Here is a 20,713-nt window from a genome sequence, read left to right as displayed (position 1 = left end):
TAATATTATGGCGACATTGATTCTTGAATTCTCCAGGACATCCTGTTTGCAGGTACTATATTTAGATCCCTGCATTGATAGATCCTATTTGGAATGATATTTTTGTTTTGGAAAATAAGATTTCTCTAGGCTTAATCAAAGTGTTTCAGGAGCAGGAAGAAAGTAACTGACTCTGCTGTAGACACAGTGCTATGCTCAGGAAATGACAGCTCACACCAGAGGTGGCCCAGCTCTGGAAGATGTAGTGTTTGGGCGGGATGGGGTTGCTCCTGGGCACAGCAGTGGGGCGGTACCGTGGCTCAGGTCTGTGCTGGAAGCCAAGGGGAAGTGAAACAGAGCAGCTTGGAGGGCGGGTCTGAATAGTAGAAATGGAGTGTGGATAGCCTTGGCAGAAGGGTTGGTTTGGGTAAAATCTGAGAGATGAGAGGTGTGTTACTGGCAGAGACAACAGTATGATGTTTTTCTGGGGTATAGTGTTTGTAACAGGAGCTGAGACCCTGCACGGAACAAGTGAAGCATAGGATGTGCTCTGTGGGAGGTAGGGGACTGCTGGAGACTTTGGATTGGAGATGACGTATTCAGGCTGCTTTAGGAAGGTGACTTTAGAGGTGGTGTGAGGAATAGCTTGATAAAGTGAGAGGCTGTCAGGGGCTAGTCTAGTGGTTAAGGACAGAAGCAATGAGCGGTTTTGGGGCTGTGGTTCAATTCTCAAAGAACACTAACCTTTTGGTAGTTTGGGGCAAGAAGAACCCTATATTAAAAAAAAATCCACAGACATCTGACATCCTCTTGAATATACATGGTTAGCAGTTTTCATTTTGCAGGTCACCATTGTTAATCTCCCCTCTTCTCTGCCAATGTGTTTGTTTTGTAGGTGACAGAATCCTAGTGCTGCGTGAGTTTGATTCTTGCTTGTTGACTGGCCCCTCTCCTCTCATTCTGGATGATGTCAGAACAGGATTTGGCGGACGTGGTGCAGATCGCAGTGGAAGACTTGAGTCCCCATCACCCAGGTACAGAGCTGTGGGAGAGTAGGTGGACTTTATTCTTTCTATTCTTTAAAAATCCAAAAATGCTTCCAGAAGTTTTCTTTTATTGTTTAAAGAAAGCAAGGGAAAAAAGTGATGCCCTTTATGAAAAATGGCAAATCATGGAGACTGTGAACAGTGTCAGCCCTTAACACCCGTTCCCAGATGGGTAGCTCTCCAGCACCTAGCCGCTCCCTGCTCTCTGAGGTGCACAGGCACTTACAGTCTCTGCTTCCCTCTACTTACCCTCAGCTGAGGGAATCCTGCAACAACTTTCTTCTTTAAAATTCCCCCTTTTAAAGTTCACTGTTGTGATGTGTTACCAAGTTGGTATGTACAGATCAACTGCATTTTTTTTGACCACTGCATGGTATTCCATTTCAAGGTGCCCCTCATTTATTGGACTCTTACCTTGTGGACGGCATTTACATTGCTTGCACTTTTTTTCTCTCATACACACCCCTGCAATAAAGATCCTTGCACATATATCTTGGCAAATATTTTGTGGGGTAGGATTCCAGAAGTAGAATGGCTTCATATATTTAAAATTTTGATAAGATACTGACAGGTTTCCCAGAAACATTTTATTAAGTTATTCTTCCATCAGCTGTTGTGACAACTTCCTACACTTTACTAAGGCTGGTAATTTTTCTTAATGACATTAAAGGCACACCTTAACTAACACCTTGAAACCTTAGCTAAATATTTGTTTTAAGAAGACTATTCATAAAGTATACCCTAAATTACAGGAACTTTATCTATAAAAAAAGACTTTGTCTACACTTTTATTCTATGAAGATTTCTTAGTAAGTTTCCTCCTTTTTTTTTTTGCCATAAAGTTGTATGTGTTTGACGGTCCTATTTTCAATTGCATAGAAAATAAATAAATAAATAAAAATAAAAAACCTGGGAATAAATTTAACCAAAGAGGAAGAAGACCTGTATTTAGAAAATTATAAGACACTGAAGAAAGAAATTGGAGGAAATAAAAAAAAAATGTTAGGCTATACTGTGCTCACAGATAGTAAGAATTAACATCGTTAAAATGTCCATACTACCCAAAGCAATCTATAGATTCAATACAATCCCTATCAAAATACCAATGGCATTATTCACAGAACTAGAACAAATAATTCTAAAATTTATAAGGAACCACAAAAGACCCCAAATAGTCATAGCAATCTTAAGAAAGAGCAAATTTGGAGGTATCACGATACCTGATATCAAACTATAGGGCAAGGCTATAGAAATCAAAAGAGCATGGTCCTAGTATAAAAATGGACACATAGATTAATGGAACAAAATAGAGGGCCCAGAAGTAAACTCATGCCTATATAGTCAGTTAATCCATGACAGAGGAGGCAGGAATATACAATGGAGTAAAGGCAGTCTCTTCAGTAAATGATGTTGGGAACACTGGACAGATACATGCAAAAAGTGAAGTTGTATCACTTTCTTATACCATACACAAGAATAAGCTCAAAATGGATTAAAGACTTAAATGTAAGACCTGAAACCATATAACTCCTAGAAGAAAATATAGACAGTACACTATCTGGCATTGCTCTTAGTAATATTTTTTTCTCATATCTCCTTGAGCAAGGGAAACAAAAGAAGAAAAAAATAAATGGGACTATATCAAACTAAAAAGTTTTTGCATAGCAAGGGAAACTATCAGGAAAACAAAAAGAACTTAATGGGAGAAGCTGTTTGCCAATGTACATATTTTGAATTGTATCCCAATTCAGTAGGGGATAATATTCAAAATATGTGAAGAATTCATGCAACTTAACACCAAAAAAAACCCAGATAATTCTATTAAAAAATGGGCATAGGACCTGAATAGACATTTCTCCAGAGAGGACATACAAATGGCTACTAGACATAGAAAAGATACTCAGCGTCACTAATCATCAGAGAAATGCAGATTAAAACTACAATGAGACATCACCTCATACCTGTCAGAATAGCTATCATCAATAAATCAACAAACAAGTATTAGCGAGGATGTGGAAAAAAGGGAACCCTTGTGCCCTGTTGGTGGGATTGCAAATTGATGTGGCCACTCTGGAAAACAGTATGGAAGTCCCTCAAAAAAAAAAAAGAACTACCTATGACCCAGTGTTTCCACTTCTGAGTATTTATCCAAAGAAATCCAGAGCACTAATTCAAAAAGATAAATGCATCCCTATGTTCACTGCAACATTGTTTACAATAGCCAGGATATGGAAGCAACCCAAGTGCCCATCAATAGATGATTGGATAAAGAAATAGTATATATATATAATGGAATATTATTTGCCCATAATAAGAATGAAATCTTACCATTTGCAACAACATGGATGGTATAATGCTAAATGAAATAAGTCAGAGAAAGAAAATACCATCATTTCACTTACATGTGGAATCTAAAGAAAAACAAACGAACAGAAACGGAAGCATAGATTCAGAGAACAAACTGATGATTGCCAAATGGGAGCGGGGTTGGGGGCTGGGTGATAAAGGTGGAAGGATTAAGAAGTAGAAATTGGTAGTTACAAAATAGTCATGGAGATGTAAAGTACAGCATAGGGAATATAGTCAATAATATTATAATAACTGTATATTGTCAGGTGGGTACTAGACTTACTTATCAGGGGGATCACTTTGTAAGTCATGTAAATGTCTAACCACTATGCTGTACACCTGAAACTAATAAAATATTGGATGTCAGTTATAATTGAAAAATATAAAATATTTAAACTATAAAAAAAGTTTTATGTGTTTTATATTTCTGTTATGTTTGAAGTCATAAGTGTACACGATTAAGTCACTGAGTGTTTTGGTTGCTTGGTTTTTCTGGAATAGTAAATTGAAATGCTGAATTATTTCTCCCACAGGAAAGAGAATTTTCAGAAATCTCATAAGAAAGTATGATGTCTATCTTGTATGATCTATTTGATATGTTAATTGAAAAAACTTCATTTGTAAATTAGTTATGATATGGAAAGGGAGAGTAATATAAATAATTTTGGAATTAAGCGAGCAGTCATAAAGAAATGTAGGAACACTATTTTCTTTAGTCAATTTCCCCTTTGTTTTGCTTCTGATTTGTTTATAAGAAGCACTATCACCTGTTAAGTGGCAAGATCAAGAGCCTTATCAGATCATTGAACAAAGTTAGATCACTTGAGAATAGCTGTTCAACCACAATTTTCTCTGTGAAAACTAAACAGTTTGTTTAGAGCTAGAACGTGTAGCCTTGACTCTCATTAACACCACACCTTAGATACCATTGAACTTAGAAAAAGAAACACTATCACTGTACATAGCAATCTGAAAAATATCTGTGTTCAGATGGTGGTAGGTGAATGATGATTTCTTTAGAAAGCACATACTGCAATGTTCTAAAAGAAAAATGTCCCAGTTACATAATATTTAAGCATTTTTAGAACTATTAAAATTCTGACAGCTAACTTCTCAAATAAATTCTCTCTCTATATATTACAATCCAAAGAAGACTTAGAGAAATCATTTTTAATCTTGGTTTTGTTCCATCTCTATTCCATAAATAACTGGGAACTATAGTTTATTGACTGTTTCATGAAAACCTACTGTGTGCAGGGCTCTCTGAGGCCTTTTTAGACAGAAAGCCTGCAATCTCTGACCCAAATGAACTTGCACAATAAATAACGAACTTGACCCAGCAAATACCATAGTGTGTGATACACCTTTGCATCCAGAGTGGGTTTAAGATTGAGATTATTTTTTCCTCATTTCTAAGATACGACCTTTGTGAAATTTAAAAATATAGTCAAGCCAGTAGAAGGAGCAAAATTTTCCCATAATCCTAGAAATAGAAGTGCTTTTAAAATTGTTGGCATGTACTTCCAGTTTTTTCTGATTTCTATGTAAAACAGAAATGTTTAGGTTCTGGTTTTTCATGTACTCATCAAATGGCTGCTCTTTCTTTTCCTTTCTGCATGTATGTAAGATTGTAACTTTCATCAGGCCAATCATTCTAGTTGATTGTGATACCTTTAAAATAAACATTAAGTTCTTTAGTCTAATTCTAAATGTAATGCACACAAAATTGTGAAAAGCAATGCAGCAAAGGACAAAGACAAAAAGAAACTTGTAGTTCCACAACACACAAGAAGTTATTGCTGAACCTTGGTACACGTCTTGCTCTGCTGCTTCACTGTTCTTTGCTTCCAGCCTTGAGGAGCTTCACACTGCCAAGGGGTATGGCTTCTTTTCTATAGTTATAGGAACCAGCTGTGTGGCCTCAGACAAGTCACTGGACTTGTTTTTAATTCAGCAAATTAAAAGGATTAGAATAATGATTGCCAGGGTCTCTCTCTGTCCTCCCAGTCCTGGTATAATTACTAGTTTCTTATGGGAGTAAATAGGCTGTGACCGAGGTTCTGAGAACCTGTGTTTTGCTAACCACAAATACTTGTAGGTGTGGATTTTTCCTCTTTTGATTTAATTAAATGAGCATTCATTCCCACCTGTTTCTTTGAAGATGGTTGAGGCAGTCCCCGTTGCATGGGGTCCACAGCGTATGACAAAGCCCTTAGGTCAGCAGTAGGTCTCTTGAATTGTTGGCCCTTGGTGGATTTCTGCAGGGAAGCTTGGGATAATCACCTCCTGGGGATCAGTTTCCTGCTCTCGCCTAGGACCCGTGAAAGGCTCATGTTAGAGCCATTGGACTCTGCATTGTCTTTATACTTGAGAGTTTTGAGATGAATCATTTACAGGTTTAAAGGCATTGCCATTCTTTTAAAAAATTGAGATCTTATTTGGAACCTCAACACATACAGCCTGTTGAAGGGGAGGTGCTTTGTTTGAGATGGGGCCAGGACTGCAGAGACCTGTGCACTTGGCTTCCCCCACCCCGCCTTAGCAGATGAGGAATAGAATGCCAGCAAGATGAGCTTCGTCCTTGTGTGTGAGAGCTTGGGGTTGGTCTGCTTTGGAGTGAGCGCTGTGCCACTGCCGGTGTCACAGCATGAGCAGGTGTCAGTTCCAGCATCATCATGGGCCTGGATGGAAGTGAATAGACTTCCCTGAGTGGATGTGGTTGGGTGGTTGAGTGGTTGGGTGGTTGGAGGGTTGGAGGGGAAAAGCTGGGACATGGTCAGACAACACTGTCCAAGCAAGGTAGGCATCGTCTGTCCACGGCAAGTTTATTGTGCTTGACTGTAGCGTGGGGTGCATTTGAAAGGAGAATGGATGATATGCCAAAGTGTTGTGTGCACCATAGTTTATTCTCCATGGATGGGCACTCTCCTACAAGTGCCATGGTAAGCACGCTTCTGTGTGTGCATGTATATATATATATATATACACACAAACATTATTGTAATATACATGTTCTATATGTATATTTATAAATATATGTTGTCACATATGGGTACTCATTTCTGTGGAATAGATTCACAGGCCGATATTACTGTTAAATAGTGAGTTAAAGCCATTAACCGCGAGGACCGTCCACCTTACATTGCTAAGTAAAGACGAAAAGTACAGACAGATCCATTCATATGATGGCCCTGGCCCTTCCATATGTATGTAATGTGTTTGTGTGAGCTTGTAGAAAGAGGTGAAGAGAAATAGACCAGGCAGTTAATACTGGTGATTTCAGGCAAGGACTTGACAAGGAAGAAATACTGTAGCAAAATGTTAAAAGCACTCATGGTATCATAGTCAATAAAAAAAAAGTTGAATGTAAATTGTCTATAATTGCTAATATGTAAATGTTTAATGATTAACTAGGTCTAGAGCAAGGGATCACGGACGGAGAAACTCGGTTTGCAAAGATGATGCAATTGTGGACAGTTTCAGATTTTGTGGCTATCTTTAATGTTGGTTTTATAGTTGATTTTAGACAAAAAGAAAGTGGTTGGGACCATATTGGGACAGGCTTGAATGTGGGCTGAGTTGCTTATCTGTGGGGAAGCCATGAAGATCAAGTGAAAATTATTTGATGGGGAGGCATAGATTTCAGTGGCACTGTAGAATATCTTTCTGTGTGACTTAACATGTTAAGTTTGGGACTATTTTGATGACCAACACCTAAGAAAATTAAGTAACCAGAGAGTGGTTATGAATTTGATATGAGGGAGCCATCAGACAAGAATTTAAAGTTGGGAATAAATCATTATTATTAATTGGGTTTTATTATATTGAAATTTAAACAGGGTAGCTTAATAGAGCATTAAATGAAAAGTCTGTAGTTTTGGTGTTAGAATCAACTGAATGGCACTTTAGGGAAACCATCCAGTATCTCAGTTTTTCATTGAGATTAAGGAGAGATCCTAGTTTGTGTTTGAGAATTTTAAGTTAAAACTATAAAAAGGTAAAATAAGAAATAGATTGTACCATTTCTAATTTAATTTTAAGGTGTCAGCTGTTTACTATCTTAATATTAAAATAGTTCTAGAAAACTTTTCATATTAAAGTTTAAATCTGCTTTTGTTTCTGCTTTTGTTTTTCAGTTGTACTGGAAAATCATGTAGTGACAGATGAAGATGAACCAGCTTTGAAACGCCAGCGACTAGAGATCAACTGCCAGGACCCTTCTATAAAGGTAAAAATACCAATGTATTTTCTTGTTTATATCTTAGTTTCTTAGGGCTGCCATAACAAATTATCAAAAGATGGGGAGCCTAAAATAACACAAATTTATCCTCTCACAGCTTTGGAGACCAGAAGTCTGAACTCAAGGTATGAGCAGGGCAGTGCCCCTCCAAAGGCTCTGGGGGAGGATCCTTCCTGCCTCTTCCAGCTTTTGGTGGTTCCAGACGTCCCTTGGCTTGTGGCTGCATCACTCCAGTCTCTGCCTCCATCTTCGCATTGCCTCCTCTGATGTGTCTGTGTCTGTGTCTGTTTCCCATTCTCTTCTCTTATAAAGATATTGTTGAATTTAGGGGCTACCTTAATCCAGGAAGATCTCACCTCGAGATTCTTGATTTACGTCTACAAAGACTCTACCAAATAAGACCACGTTTACAGATTCTGGGGGTTAGGATGTAGACATATCATTTTTGAGAGTCACCGTTCAACCCCCTACAATTGTGCATAAAGCCGTTTTTCCCCCTTAAAGAGTATGAAGAATAAACATTGTTTAGATTGAAATTGCTGCCAAATAAGGCACCTTCCCATAGAACTGTAGACCTGATGTGGACAGATGGGAAGAGAATAGTTCATATAGCTAATATTTCCCACCGATGATGAAGTACTTTTGTACCTACCACTTAAATCACCTAAATTTTAAAGTTTACTAGATGTGGTCTTGGAAACCACTGAGTCAGTGATTTTAGGATTTTGGGTTTACTTGTTTGATTTCATGTTTACAGAGTTCTGGGGATAAATATCAGCACATGTGAGAAGTTTAAGAAAGCAATGCAAATGAAAACTGTAGTAACTTTTCATGTCATCCCTCTATTTATCTGGGGCATCTGTTTAGAAACATACATGTCCCCCCAAACTTAACAATATTGTTAACAAGGAGAAGCAGTAAGGTTAAATGTGTCGGTAATTTAAAAGTATATTCATAAATAAATAAATAAAAGTATATTCACAGTTAAATTTCTGTTTCAGACTAATGATAGAAGGTGGCTGCATTAGTAATGCCAAATTATTATATTTTAAAATAAAATGCAGTTATAATTTTACTACTGGAGATACAATCGTTGTAAACATAAACAATAAAGAAATGTATAAAGTAACAAGTGAAAGTGGCCTGGCCTCAGCCCTAGTCCCATTATCAGTCAGACTTTGGGGTGCAGTTTGAACAATGCTATATGTGTGTACTGTTTGAAAAAGTTTGCTCACCAAATTGCCAAGAACTCTTTAATGAATAGATTTGAATATTTATGGTTAATATACTCGTATATAAAAGACTTATTCAAAAATACTCTTCTCTGTTCTTTGTTATTAATTTGTTTGGTAATTGTTTTATTAGCATATAACAGTGATTTTAGTCCAAACCCTGGGCAGAATCGTTTCTAATTCAGAATTAAAATAATAAGGTTTTACTGTGTTTTAAGAATTTGGGAGCCAAATGTTCGATATCTTCAAATGATGAAGAATATTGGAGTTATCAGTGATTTTATATTAAGAATTCAGCCACCAGTGAGTGGTTCTCAAGATGACTTACATTAGGGTGAACCAGGGATATTACTTCTTTGTAGATCACGGGTGATAGAGTGTCGGCACTGCATGTGTCTCCACCTGGCCCCCCAGAGCCCTCTCACTGCTTCCACATCCTGTTCTCCTGAAAGCAGTCAGTGGAGGACATGGAGTTTAGCCCTTTGCTTTATATGTTAGCGCTCTCATGATGAGTCTCGTCGGGGGAGTGATTGCTTGAGACAGAGTGAGTTGTTGGGACTCACTCTATATGGGTTTTTTTTTTTTTTTTTTTTTTTACCGCTTTGCTGCCCTTTACTGCCACGTCCACCAGGCAATTAGACAAATGTATTTAACTTCTTCAACAGATAAGCTCAGACTGTTGAAAATGCACTGAATGAGAGTATCCATTTTCTTCTTCTCTTAGGCCTCGATGCCAGCTGCATGATGTGATGTGTGATATTGCTCTAATTTTGCTATTTTACTTTAGATTGGGAGAGCAGGCCCTAGCTAATGCTATAGGTCAGCAGCAGTGAGATGGCACGTCCTGTCCGTCAGATGGAGGCCAGCCTTTTACTGTGGGCAGACAAGCAGAGAGAAAGATGAAAGGGAAATTCTTCGTTATTTTCAGCTGTTGACTCTCAAGCCAGCCTTCCTACTAAATTGAGCTATTGGATGCTTTACAAACTTGATCCTAACTAGCACCCTGAATTCTTCTACCAGCTGGCGAGACCATCTTAGGGTGTTTGCTGCATGGTCAAAGTCTTACCTGAACACATGCTTCCATCAATATTCTCTTGACTCATGGCAGGAATGGCAGTTGTGGGAAGTGAAGAGCTTTCCTGTCTGCTGTGTATATTTGATTCATTTCTTGGGTTTGGAGTCATGCATTGTCACTGCTTACTCTGATTAATTGGACTTAGTAATTGAGACTTAACGATGATAATTGAGTGTGATGCTGCTCTTTATGTTGACCACTAGGTGGCAGGCGTGCTGTTCACAACTTCAGGGAACATCTACCAAATTTCAACATCAGGGCCATGGGGTTAATGTGAATGTGCAAGACTAATGGCTTCCAGGCTGTTTTGATGTTACGTGTAGTCTGTTGTCATAGTTGGAAAGATTTGACTACTTCTATGTGTAAATTTACCAATGCAGAACATCCTAAAGATATGTAGATTTTTATTATATGGGCTTAAGCATTACTAAAAATCACAACTACACAAAGAAGTAAACCCGTGATCAAGTAGTCACATTTCAAATACAAGAGGTTGAACTTGTTTACTCAAATGTTTCTGGCTTAAAACTGAAAAGCTTAAAAGCTAAAGTGCAGGGATTATTCTGTTGGAGTAGATACAGTTGAAATTAGGAAATATCTATTTGGTGTTCCTTGGAATTGTCTCCCTCAAGTTCAAGCTATTCCTTCTGAAGTTTTTCTTTTTTTCACTTCCAGTCATTCCTGTATTCGATTAACCAGACAATATGCTTACGATTGGATAGCATTGAAGCCAAGCTGCAAGCTCTCGAGGCTACTTGTAAATCATTAGAAGAAAAGCTGGATTTGGTCACGAACAAGCAGCACAGTCCCATCCAAGTCCCCATGGTGGCAGGCTCCCCCCTCGGTGCAACGCAGACATGCAACAAAGTGCGATGGTAAGAACAGATGAACGGGTCGCGGTCACCTCCTCACCCAGGCTCCCCAGCTTGGTTACCTGAGTTTTTATACACATGAGGGCATCTGCCTCAGCAGCTTCACGACACCTATTTCAGTTAGACCCAAAATAAACACATGACACCTTGCTGAAATGGCTGAGAGTCATCTTCACATTTTCTTTCTGACGCAAACCAGACTGGTGCATCTTTTCTTTGGAATTAACCCATGAAATCTTTGAAGGTGTGCATTTGTTTCTTTTCTTTTTTTTTTCTTTTCTATTCTATCTGGTGAGTCCTTAGATACTTTTTCTCCATAGGTAGTATTAATAAATTTTACTTCAGTATATCAAATGTTTCATTCACATCTATAGTTTTTATTGTGCCTATTTAAAAAAAATGTTTACAGCCTAATCTTAGTGGGATGTGTAGTAGTGCATGTACCATTTGAATTGAAACTTTATGAAGAATTTAGTTAGATTGGAAAGATGTCTCAAAACCTTTGACCTGGTAGTGTATCTGTTAGTTCACAGCACCCAGTATCTACTTGAGCTCCTGAGACGAACTAAAGCTTAGGTACTTGGCAGCAGTTTCCATTGGTCTTATTGACATTTTTATCCTTTCCCACAACCTGCTATGAAGAAGTCATATTTGTGAGATTGGCAAAATGTGGCTTTGTACTTGATGAGAACTTGAAGCATTTTTACTGAGGGCTCTCCTGTTGCGATTCTCTGGGCCGACTGCACCTCCTGCCCTGTGTGTCTGTGAGGAGCGAGAGCTGTGGGTATCATGGTGGATGCAGAGGTCGGGGGCATAGCAAGCTGGAAGGACAGCAGCTAGCTTTGCTGCCGGGGTTGACTGGGTTCTGCCATGCCTGTGTGTTCTGGGTATAGGAACAGCATTGGGAGCTTTGCGGACTTTGCAGGGGAATGGGGATTGAGGAGAGGCTCCTTGTTGGTTTTGGGGTGCTCTCAAACATGCCTCAGTTTCAAGGTGGCCACCTGTCCTGGTTTGTCTAGGATAGCTGTGGATGATGCCTGTTGGGTGGACATAATTAATAGTACCTCCTTTAACTCTCCAAAGTGTCCTGGTGTGTTTGAAACACTACATGGCCCCTACATCTGATCTCCAGCTGGGAGTCAGGAGCTGTACTGGTCTCTGTCCCCAGAGGGAAGGTGGGGCATTCCCTGGTGTTGCTGTGCGATGGGGCCTTTCACCTTGATGTCAGTTGTGTCCTAACAGACCACTCATGTGTTTTTTCTCTAGCAAACATTTGTTGAGCACGTCCTCTGTGCAGGCAGTGAGTCTCTAACCTATCAGACCTAGTGCCTTTTTTTAAGAATGATTTTTTTTGTAACACCCTCTCATCCTAAAATGCAATGTTTAGAAAATATAATTTATAATTAAAATATGAATATAATGCCTTAAGTGTAATGGAAGGAGAAATAGAAGGATAATAGTGTATAAGAAGATAACATGTATTTTAATATGCAGATAGTTGGATTAGGTACATAAGGAGGCAGTGAATAGGCCAGGTGCCCAAACCTCCCAGGTTGAGTCTTGGTGACTCACACTAGTTGATGATGGACTATTACATAATGACAAGCAATTCTTGATGAAGTTTTAAATAAAGCAAAGTATAATTTTTTCCTCTAGACTTGAGCATAGTTGAATTCCTGGAAAATTCAAGTTTTAAAACTATCCAAAAATATTTTGTATATAAATGTATAATGGAGTGAGAGTCCAGGCTCAGAGAGTTAGCAGCATATTTTTCACTCATCTGAACATCTGGGACATTTGAACTTTATGCAGGAAGATTTATTGTTAGTTGAGGCTGTCTCATGCATTGAAGGATGTCTTAACCTCCTTGACCTGTATCCACTAAATCTCAGTGGTATCCCATAATTCTGATAACCAGATCTGTCCCATTGGATTTCAAAATGTCCCCCGGGCACCTCTATTGAGAACTAGTGCTCTAACGGATAAAAGAATGAATGATATGCTTCCTGCCCTTAAGTAAGAAGCTTGCATATCCTAAGGATGGTCCTGCTGGTCTTGTGTCACTCCTTTACCTGTGTTTGGGAGAGGTCATTTTCATGAGATGAGTCAGGGAAACCATTGACAAAATCTATCCATTCAAATTCTACGTTCAATTATTTGTGATGGTTCCAGGAGGTCAGGTGGAGAGGGCGCGTGCCCGGGAACTGACGAGCTATTGCAGGTGGGAGGGAGAGAGGTTGGCACCACTTCTGGTGGGGTTGTCTCTCTTCATTGGTCACCTCATTCCTTTGGGGTTTGAATTGTTTGACTGACAGAGCTGCTCCACTTGAGTAAAGGTGTTTCCAGTCTGCAAGGAGCCACCATCTTTCTGGCCTTCTTCAGCATTCAAGTGATTGCAGGGCTAATGGGAAGCACCATTAGCAACTTTCCTGGTTAGAAATTCCACTATGCTTCCTTTCTTTCTGCTGGGGAGATTTTATCATTTAGAGACCTGCCATAGTTTGCTCCATGTGTATTATTAACAGGTGGTAAAATAAAAGTTTTCTAATACTGATTCAGATGTATGATCTAGTTGACCCAAATCAATTAGATATTTGGGTTTTAAAGAATTGTATTGGTGACATAAAAATCATCCTGTTATAGAATATGCTTATTGTATATTGGAACAAGATTTATTAATATTGTTAATAAAAGCATTACTTATAAAAGTTAATGTAAGATTATTGGAAGGAAAAATCATTCCTCCATTTTCTCATAGGCATAGTTTTAAATAGGATGCATGTAAATGATTTTTAAAGACACTAAATCTGACATTTCTCTCCACATAAGCTCTGAAAATGAGAAATAAAAATTGCCAACAATTGAAAACTGTTAACAAGAAATTTTGGGGAGAAGTAAAGAGTAAGAATTAAAGTCTAGTAGAGCAATGAACAAATGTATATCTAAATTAGAAAGTTAATAATTTGTAAACACATAAGTAAATGAGAATTATATGTCTTAAATGTGGATAGTGGAACATTGAAAGGAAAAGTCTCCAAAAACAGTTAAAAATTGGTTAATTGATTTATTTTGGGCCTCAGGTATTTAATACAAAAGTTAGAAGTATATAAGTCCTAGATTATTTTATAGCCAAAGCATATGCTTTTAAAATTACTTAAGATTCCTTAAGTCCACGAGCATTTGTTTTGAATGATTTGTTGGGAAGTCTGAGTGTAATCTCACAGGACAAATGCAGACGCCATAAAGGTTTTTCAGTTATAATGAGGCTTCTGGATAATGGATGAGAAGCTGTTCACTGAAATACCACCCGCCCTTCCACTTGGAGAGGCTACACGTGGCCCAGAGCCAGCCCCACTTACAGGGGCTGGTGCACAGATAAATCCCTCTCTGCGCCGAAATCCGCTCACCTCTTGGTTATTTCAGTTAAAACCAGCCTGGGCTATACCTTTCTGTCAGCTCTGAGAATTATTCCCTTTAATCCCTGGAGCACAGAAGACAGTAGACTGCTGCCAATCTCAATTGGCATTTTGGATCCAGATTTTCAGATTCTATACCCAAATGAGATTCTTTAAATAAATTTAAGAAAAAAGGAAAGAAATAAAACCTTTTTTCTTTGATATTGAAGCTTAATCGCCATAGTTAAAATGTGAGATTACTTGGATGGGGTCTCACCCAACAATAGTATTCTACTCGGGGAAAAAAATGGACTTGAATTTTCTTCCTTGCAAGTGTGCCATAAATTCAGATTTTGTTTAATTGTGATTTCAAGAGTAGCAACTGGAATCAGTCTGTGAGTAGTTTTAACTCTGAAGCTGTTTTGCATTGGTATTGGAGGTAGCAGATCACCAAAGTGTCTGTGCTGTGTTGGGGAAGTCCATAATGAGTAGGCTTGTCCTTTAAATGACGGCTGTGAGCACATCAGGAAGGGTCTCTGTTTTATTATGTGGACTGAAGGAATCAAGTGTATGGTCAGGGACGTTTATGCTATAGATGCATGTAAAAACCCTTTTTCTGCACTTTTTTGAGTTTAGACATAGAGCCATTTGAAGAAAGTTCAGTAAGTAGGACACAGCTGAGCCTGGTGCTGGCCCGACGTGGGGTGCTGTCCTAGTTGATGACCTCTGGAACGCCAGCATGATGGCACACATGCAGTACATAGATCACAAGGTAGAATACCTGCTTGTCCAGCAGGATCTTGTAGAACCAGACTATTGGATAAGTCAGATAGCAACTTTTAAAACCCAGATGTTTCGGATTTGTTTGTTTTCATTAACTGAACATATTGACTAACTAGGAAATGCTTGTATTTCTTGTTTTTGAAAGCAATAGATTTCTATTTTATTATTTTTATTTTTGTATGCCAAGTGGTTTATTTTTGTTGAGATGTGTTTGACATAATAGGTTTTTATTTTTAAGAGCTTAAACATTTTTTAAAGCTTTAGTATATTTCTATAATTTTAAAACAATTGTAATATCAGGGGCTTCTTTGTAATACTCTAAAAATAAAAGTGATTTCTTTTAAAATTTTCTCTCAGAGAGATGTGTCATGTAAGACATTTGGAAGGGGAGATTTTTCTTCTTTAAACTGATTATTGATCCACAGAGAATTGAAATATTTGATCAAGAAATTATTTTAATTCCCTCTAATATCTGGTTGCTAATTTTATTTCCCAGAGGTTCTTTTGTTTTAAATGTTGACGGATATTTGTGGAAAGACTGTTCTGGTTTTTGCACCCTCATGGCTTCTGGGTGGAGAGAGGTCTGTTTCTGAGAATCTCTGTTCTGGCACTGGAGCACCAGTGATCTTGGGTAGAGAGTAGTCAGTATTCAGAGTGTTTCCTGTTTTGGGTCATTGACCTTCTCAGTCAAAAGTATAGCATTTCATGGGCTGTAGAAAATGTGACAAACTCAAAATAAGGTGTTTGAACTGTGAATAAATGGTTTGGTTTCAGTTTTGATAGACTTGTTTAATTTTTATCAAATTTTTGATGGTTTCATTTAATTTTGTATACTTAGAATTTCTCTTCCTGACTGGTCTCTACTACCTCATACTTGCAGACTTTTTGTGACCTCATCGTGATTCCTCGTACATGTCAGGATTGAGTACTAAGCAGGAAAATATACAATTTACAAACGTACAATTTAGGGAATCATTAACATAATCTGATGACTCAGAGATACAATCTAATAAAGCAGATAATGAACATGTAGTCAAACATTTTAATAGATTATGCACATTCTAGTAATTTGATGTACATCTCTACTTTTATAATAACTCATGCGTTGATTGGAATTGAGTTGAATCTGTGGATTAATTTGGAGAGAATTGGCTATCTTAACACCATTGAATCTTCTGATCCATGAATGTGGTATACATCTCCACTTACCTTTAATCTCTGCCAGCAGTGTCTTATAGTTTTTAGTGTACAGCTCTTAGAGATACTTTGTTAAATTTATCTCTGAGTACTTCATATTTTTAAATGATGTGGTGTTTAAAATTTCAATATCCAGTTTGTTGGTAGTATATAGAAATACAGTAAGTTTTTCTGTACTGATCACTGTACTGTAGCATTGCTAAATTCACTTGTTTTAGGGATTTTAAAAAAAGTATATGTGGTCATATCGTTTTTAAATACGGTTTTACTTCCTTTCAAATTTCTGTATCTTTTCGTACTTTCTGCACTGGCTGGGATTTCCATTTCAGTGTATTCTTTTTTATATTTTTTCCCTATTCTGATCTTTGAGTGAAAGCATCCAGTCTTTCACCATTAAGTGTGATGTTAACTGTAAATTTTTCATAGATGCTCTTTGTCAGGTCAAAAACATTCCTTTCTATTCCTTATTTTGTGAGAGTTTTTATTATGAGCAGGCATTGAATTTTCACATGCTTTTAATGTATCTACTTGAGATGATCTTATAGTTTTTCTTCTTGACGCTGTTGTTACAGTGAGTTACACAAATTGATTCTGAATGAGTCACACAAATTGATTCTGAATGCTAAACTAATTTTATATTTCTGTTAAACTCGACTTGATCGTTGTGTATTACCCTTTTTATATGTATTTTTGAATTGATTTGCTAATATTTAGTTAAGGGTTTTTACATTTATGTTCATGGGGTCTATTAGTATGTAGTTTTCTTTTTATGGCATGCTTTCTCTGTTTTGTTACCATGATAATGCTAGCTTCAAAAGGTGAGCTGGAAAGTCATCCCTCATTTTCTGAAAGTGTTTCTATAGTTTTAGTTTTATTTCTTTCTTAAATATTTGATAGAATTTGCTAGTGAAGCCATCTGGGTTTAGATTTTAGTTATAAACATAGAACTTCAATAAGTATAGATCTCCTTGAGTCAGTGTTGTTTAATTTGTATCTCTCCAGGGGTTTTCCTTTTAATCTAATTATAGACTATATTAGCATAATGTTTTTATCATATTTTGTGTTATCTTTTAAATGTAGGTCCACATGGCATTTGGGTGCCATGGCTCCTTGGGCTCCTCTGGTCTGTGATCGTTTCTTAGGTTTTTCTTGTTTTTATGGCTTTTTGAGGATTGCTAGTCAGATGTTTTATAGAATGTCCCTCAATTGGAATTTGTCTGATGCTTTTCTCACGATTAGACTGAGATTGTGGGTTCTGAGAGGAGGACCACAGAGGTGAAGTGCCCTCCTCATAGCATCTTATTGAGGGCATGCACTGTCACCAGGCTTTTCATTGTTGGTGTTGATGTGGATCACTGGACTGAAGGCTGTTTGTCTAGTTCCTCCGCTGCACGATTGCTGTCTTCCCCTATCCCTTCCGTTATGTGCTCTTTGCAAGGATGTCACTGAGCTTGGTACCCACTTATGGAGTGGGGAGTCATGCTCCACCTCCTGTGAGGCGGAGGAGCATCTACACACACCAATTGTTGTTGTTCTGCATGGGAGAGTTGTCTCTTCTTCCCTATTTATTAACTTAGTCAATCATTTATATCAGTATGAACTCATGGATATTCATTTTATACTTTGAGTTACAATCCAATACTGATAGTCCCCGACTTAACAATGATTTGACTTACGATTTTTTGACTTTACGGTGGTGCAAAAGTGATAATGTATTCAGTAGGAACCATACTACTTCACATTTTGAATTTTGATCTTTTCTTGGGCTAGTGAAATGCAGTACAATTCTCTCTAGTGATGCTGGGCAGTGGCAGCAAGCTCCTAGTCAGCCATGCAATCCCAAGGGTCAGCAACCGGTACTGCATGGTGTGTTCGATGGCTTTCCCAACTGCAGGCTAATGTGAGTGTTCTGAGTATGTTTAAGGTAGGCTAGGCTAAACTATGATGTTTGGTAGGTTAGGTGTATTAAATGAATTTTTGACTTACAATATTTTAGACTTACAATGGGTATATTAGGATATAACCCCATCATAATTTGAGAAGCATCTGTACTATATTTGTTGCTCAAATTGTTCCAGCTTTGGCCATTGGGAGCACTCTTAGGTGGCTCTTGTGGCCTCTTGACATCTCCCATCCCAAATTGTGGGATTTTTGTTTGCTCTGGACACTTCCTTCCTTTCTGGCACCACAAGATGCTCCAGGCTCATCTTGTGTCTTCACTGCCCCAGTCCTAGAGTCAGCCATTTCTGCTTTTATTGGAAAATGGTGTTAGAGACTGAGATCTGGGCACTAGGTATCTTCCGAGTGTTCTTAAAACGCTGGCCTAGGAGAGACATACCTCTCTCCTATTTAGGTTTCACCTGTGAGCACTTGTCCCAGGGCTGTGTTTGCATGGAAGGCCTGTTTGCATGGCTGTATAGTGGCTCCCAGGGACAGGACCACCCTTTGGAAAGGGGGAAGGGGCTCATGGTAGACCCCAGCCCATCTGCCTGTCTTGGGCTCAAGGGCCTTGGAATATCTGATTTTATTGTTCAACCAAGGATCGCTACCCCCACCCCTTTTTTGGTGCCATTGTTGGAACTCTGAGACCAGCAGACAGTTCTTTTTTTGTAAGTACATTACACCCAACTGAGCAGTTTCTTTTTGTGACCAGGTTCTTGTGTGGTGTGCAGGAGTATAACTGTAAAAGCCAATGGGAGAATAGGTGCTTAAGGAACAAATACCTGTGGGCTTTTAGAAGAACATGTCAATATGTTTTCTTATAAATAGAAAGAAGAAAAATTTCTCGATTCTTGCTGCCTTGCTTTTGTTAATTGAGAGTTTTTCTTTGAGATAATTCACAAAAATTAGAAAATTAATATTATATCAGATTTCCTAAACTGAACTTGATGAATAATTATTTTAAGTTGCAAAAGGATCGGTGGTCAGCAGAATATAACATAGTGAGGCTTAGCGGTGGGCGGGAGGGAGGCAAAACTTTCTCAGATATTTTTCAGATATTCTAATGGAACTCAGGCCACACACACAAAAAGTTAGAGGTCGTTGTGTGAATAGAAATACCACTTGATGTGACTACCTTGTACAGATAATGAGTAGAAAGGTAAATTAAACAGCTGCTGTGTGAAGTTTTGGTCTTACCTAAGCTTTTAAGGTAAGATAAAGTTTGCTCCTAGTTTGTATTAATACAGATAACCCAGAACGTGAACTCCCTGAGGTTAGGGCATTTCCGCTGTATCTGCAGTGGGCGTCTCACTTACTGCCATGCAGGATAGCTTTGGTGACAGAAGGTTCAGAGGATTTGGCTTTCGGATTTGGCCTTCGGGCCTTTTAAGTTATTTAAATTTGTCTTTGTGTCTCCTAAGATGGGTCATGCTGTTAGCATACATATGTAAGGTGAGGTTAAGGCAAAGAACACAATCGTGGACATTCTTCTCTATCTTGTGATTATTTGATGCAACTTGCCCATGTCCTCTTAGAGCTAGATGTTTGTTCAGTGAAGATCCACAGGTGTGTCATGCTAATGATTCATTGGACTTGGTGGCAGTTGGTTTCTTATTTCCTGGATGTACTTTTTGCTTGGATTACATGCTTTCGGTGCTCCTGGAAGTTTTCCTTGATTTTTGGAAATTGGAAATAAGGAATGATTATGCCGCTATACAAACCTGATTCTCCCAGGGACCTCATTCTGCAAGGGAACTTAAGAAGTGTTTGCTTGGTTGACCCCAGTGCACTGAGACTCTTGGGGTAGAGATGGAGAGTATAGGTGTGGCTTCTATACTGCCTGCCACCCCACCTTTTCTGTGGCAGATGTTAATTGATGTTGGCCCATCACCATGAGATAGCAACAGTGTCAAACCTGAATCACTGTGGTGTTTCTGGTAGATGGAGCTGGCTCCAAATAGTTAAACTGTTTGTCCTGGTTCTAATGGGTTTTCTCTTAGTACACAGTAAGAGGTGTGTACTTTTGTGTCTGTGTCTGCATCTGCGTCTGTGTATGTGAGCATGTGTTTGTATACTTCTGAATCCAGTTATAAATCTCTGAAATCTGTATAGGGTTTTAGCAGATTCTGAGTTAGAGTTCCTATGAAGTTCTCCAAGTGTACACAAATCTGACACCCCTAGTTCTTCCGTAGAGCCCTTAGGTGCAATCTCAACCCGACCCATCTCTCTGTCCCAGCTCTGCTTGTGTTTTTGTTGGGTTCTCTGTACATCAGGTACTGACCTCTTCTCAAATATTGGCTGATCCTGTCCTCATGTCATTCCTACCCTTTCCCCACAATGTCCTTGCTTGCACTGGAATGCTGTATGGGCTCCACGCTCTCTGGTTCAATCCAAGGGCCTGCTTTTGTCCACCTTGTGTCTAATTTTTCTTTTGCAATAAAAAGTGGCAAACACAAACTTGTGAAAAATAGTTTAAATTCTACATTTTTCAAGGAGGGGATTTTTTCACCTCTTTTATTTTGTTGGTTTGTTTGTTTGGCATAAACTTGAATAAAGCCCCTAAATGTGCATTCAAATAATAGTGCATTTTGTGTGATGAGCAAA

At 38.4% G+C, this 20,713-nt stretch overlaps 1 protein-coding gene across 1 annotated transcript in view; it reads left to right on the top strand.

Moving 5' to 3' along the window:
• The window catches only part of BANP (BTG3 associated nuclear protein), a 116,162-nt gene that overhangs the window by 24,986 nt on the left and 70,463 nt on the right, over positions 1-20,713 (top strand). Inside the window, exons 2-4 of the mRNA XM_023536671.1 lie at positions 875-1,013; positions 7,511-7,602; positions 10,597-10,796. Coding sequence (XP_023392439.1) covers positions 944-1,013; positions 7,511-7,602; positions 10,597-10,796 — 362 coding nt within the window. The 5' untranslated portion in view covers positions 875-943. The remainder of the gene's footprint in view (positions 1-874; positions 1,014-7,510; positions 7,603-10,596; positions 10,797-20,713) is intronic.

Source organism: Pteropus vampyrus, unplaced genomic scaffold (assembly GCF_000151845.1).
Source record: "Pteropus vampyrus isolate Shadow unplaced genomic scaffold, Pvam_2.0 Scaffold166, whole genome shotgun sequence".
Lineage (NCBI taxonomy): Eukaryota > Metazoa > Chordata > Mammalia > Chiroptera > Pteropodidae > Pteropus > Pteropus vampyrus.
Note: the sequence above shows the minus strand (reverse complement) of the source record. Positions and strands in the feature narration are given on the sequence as shown.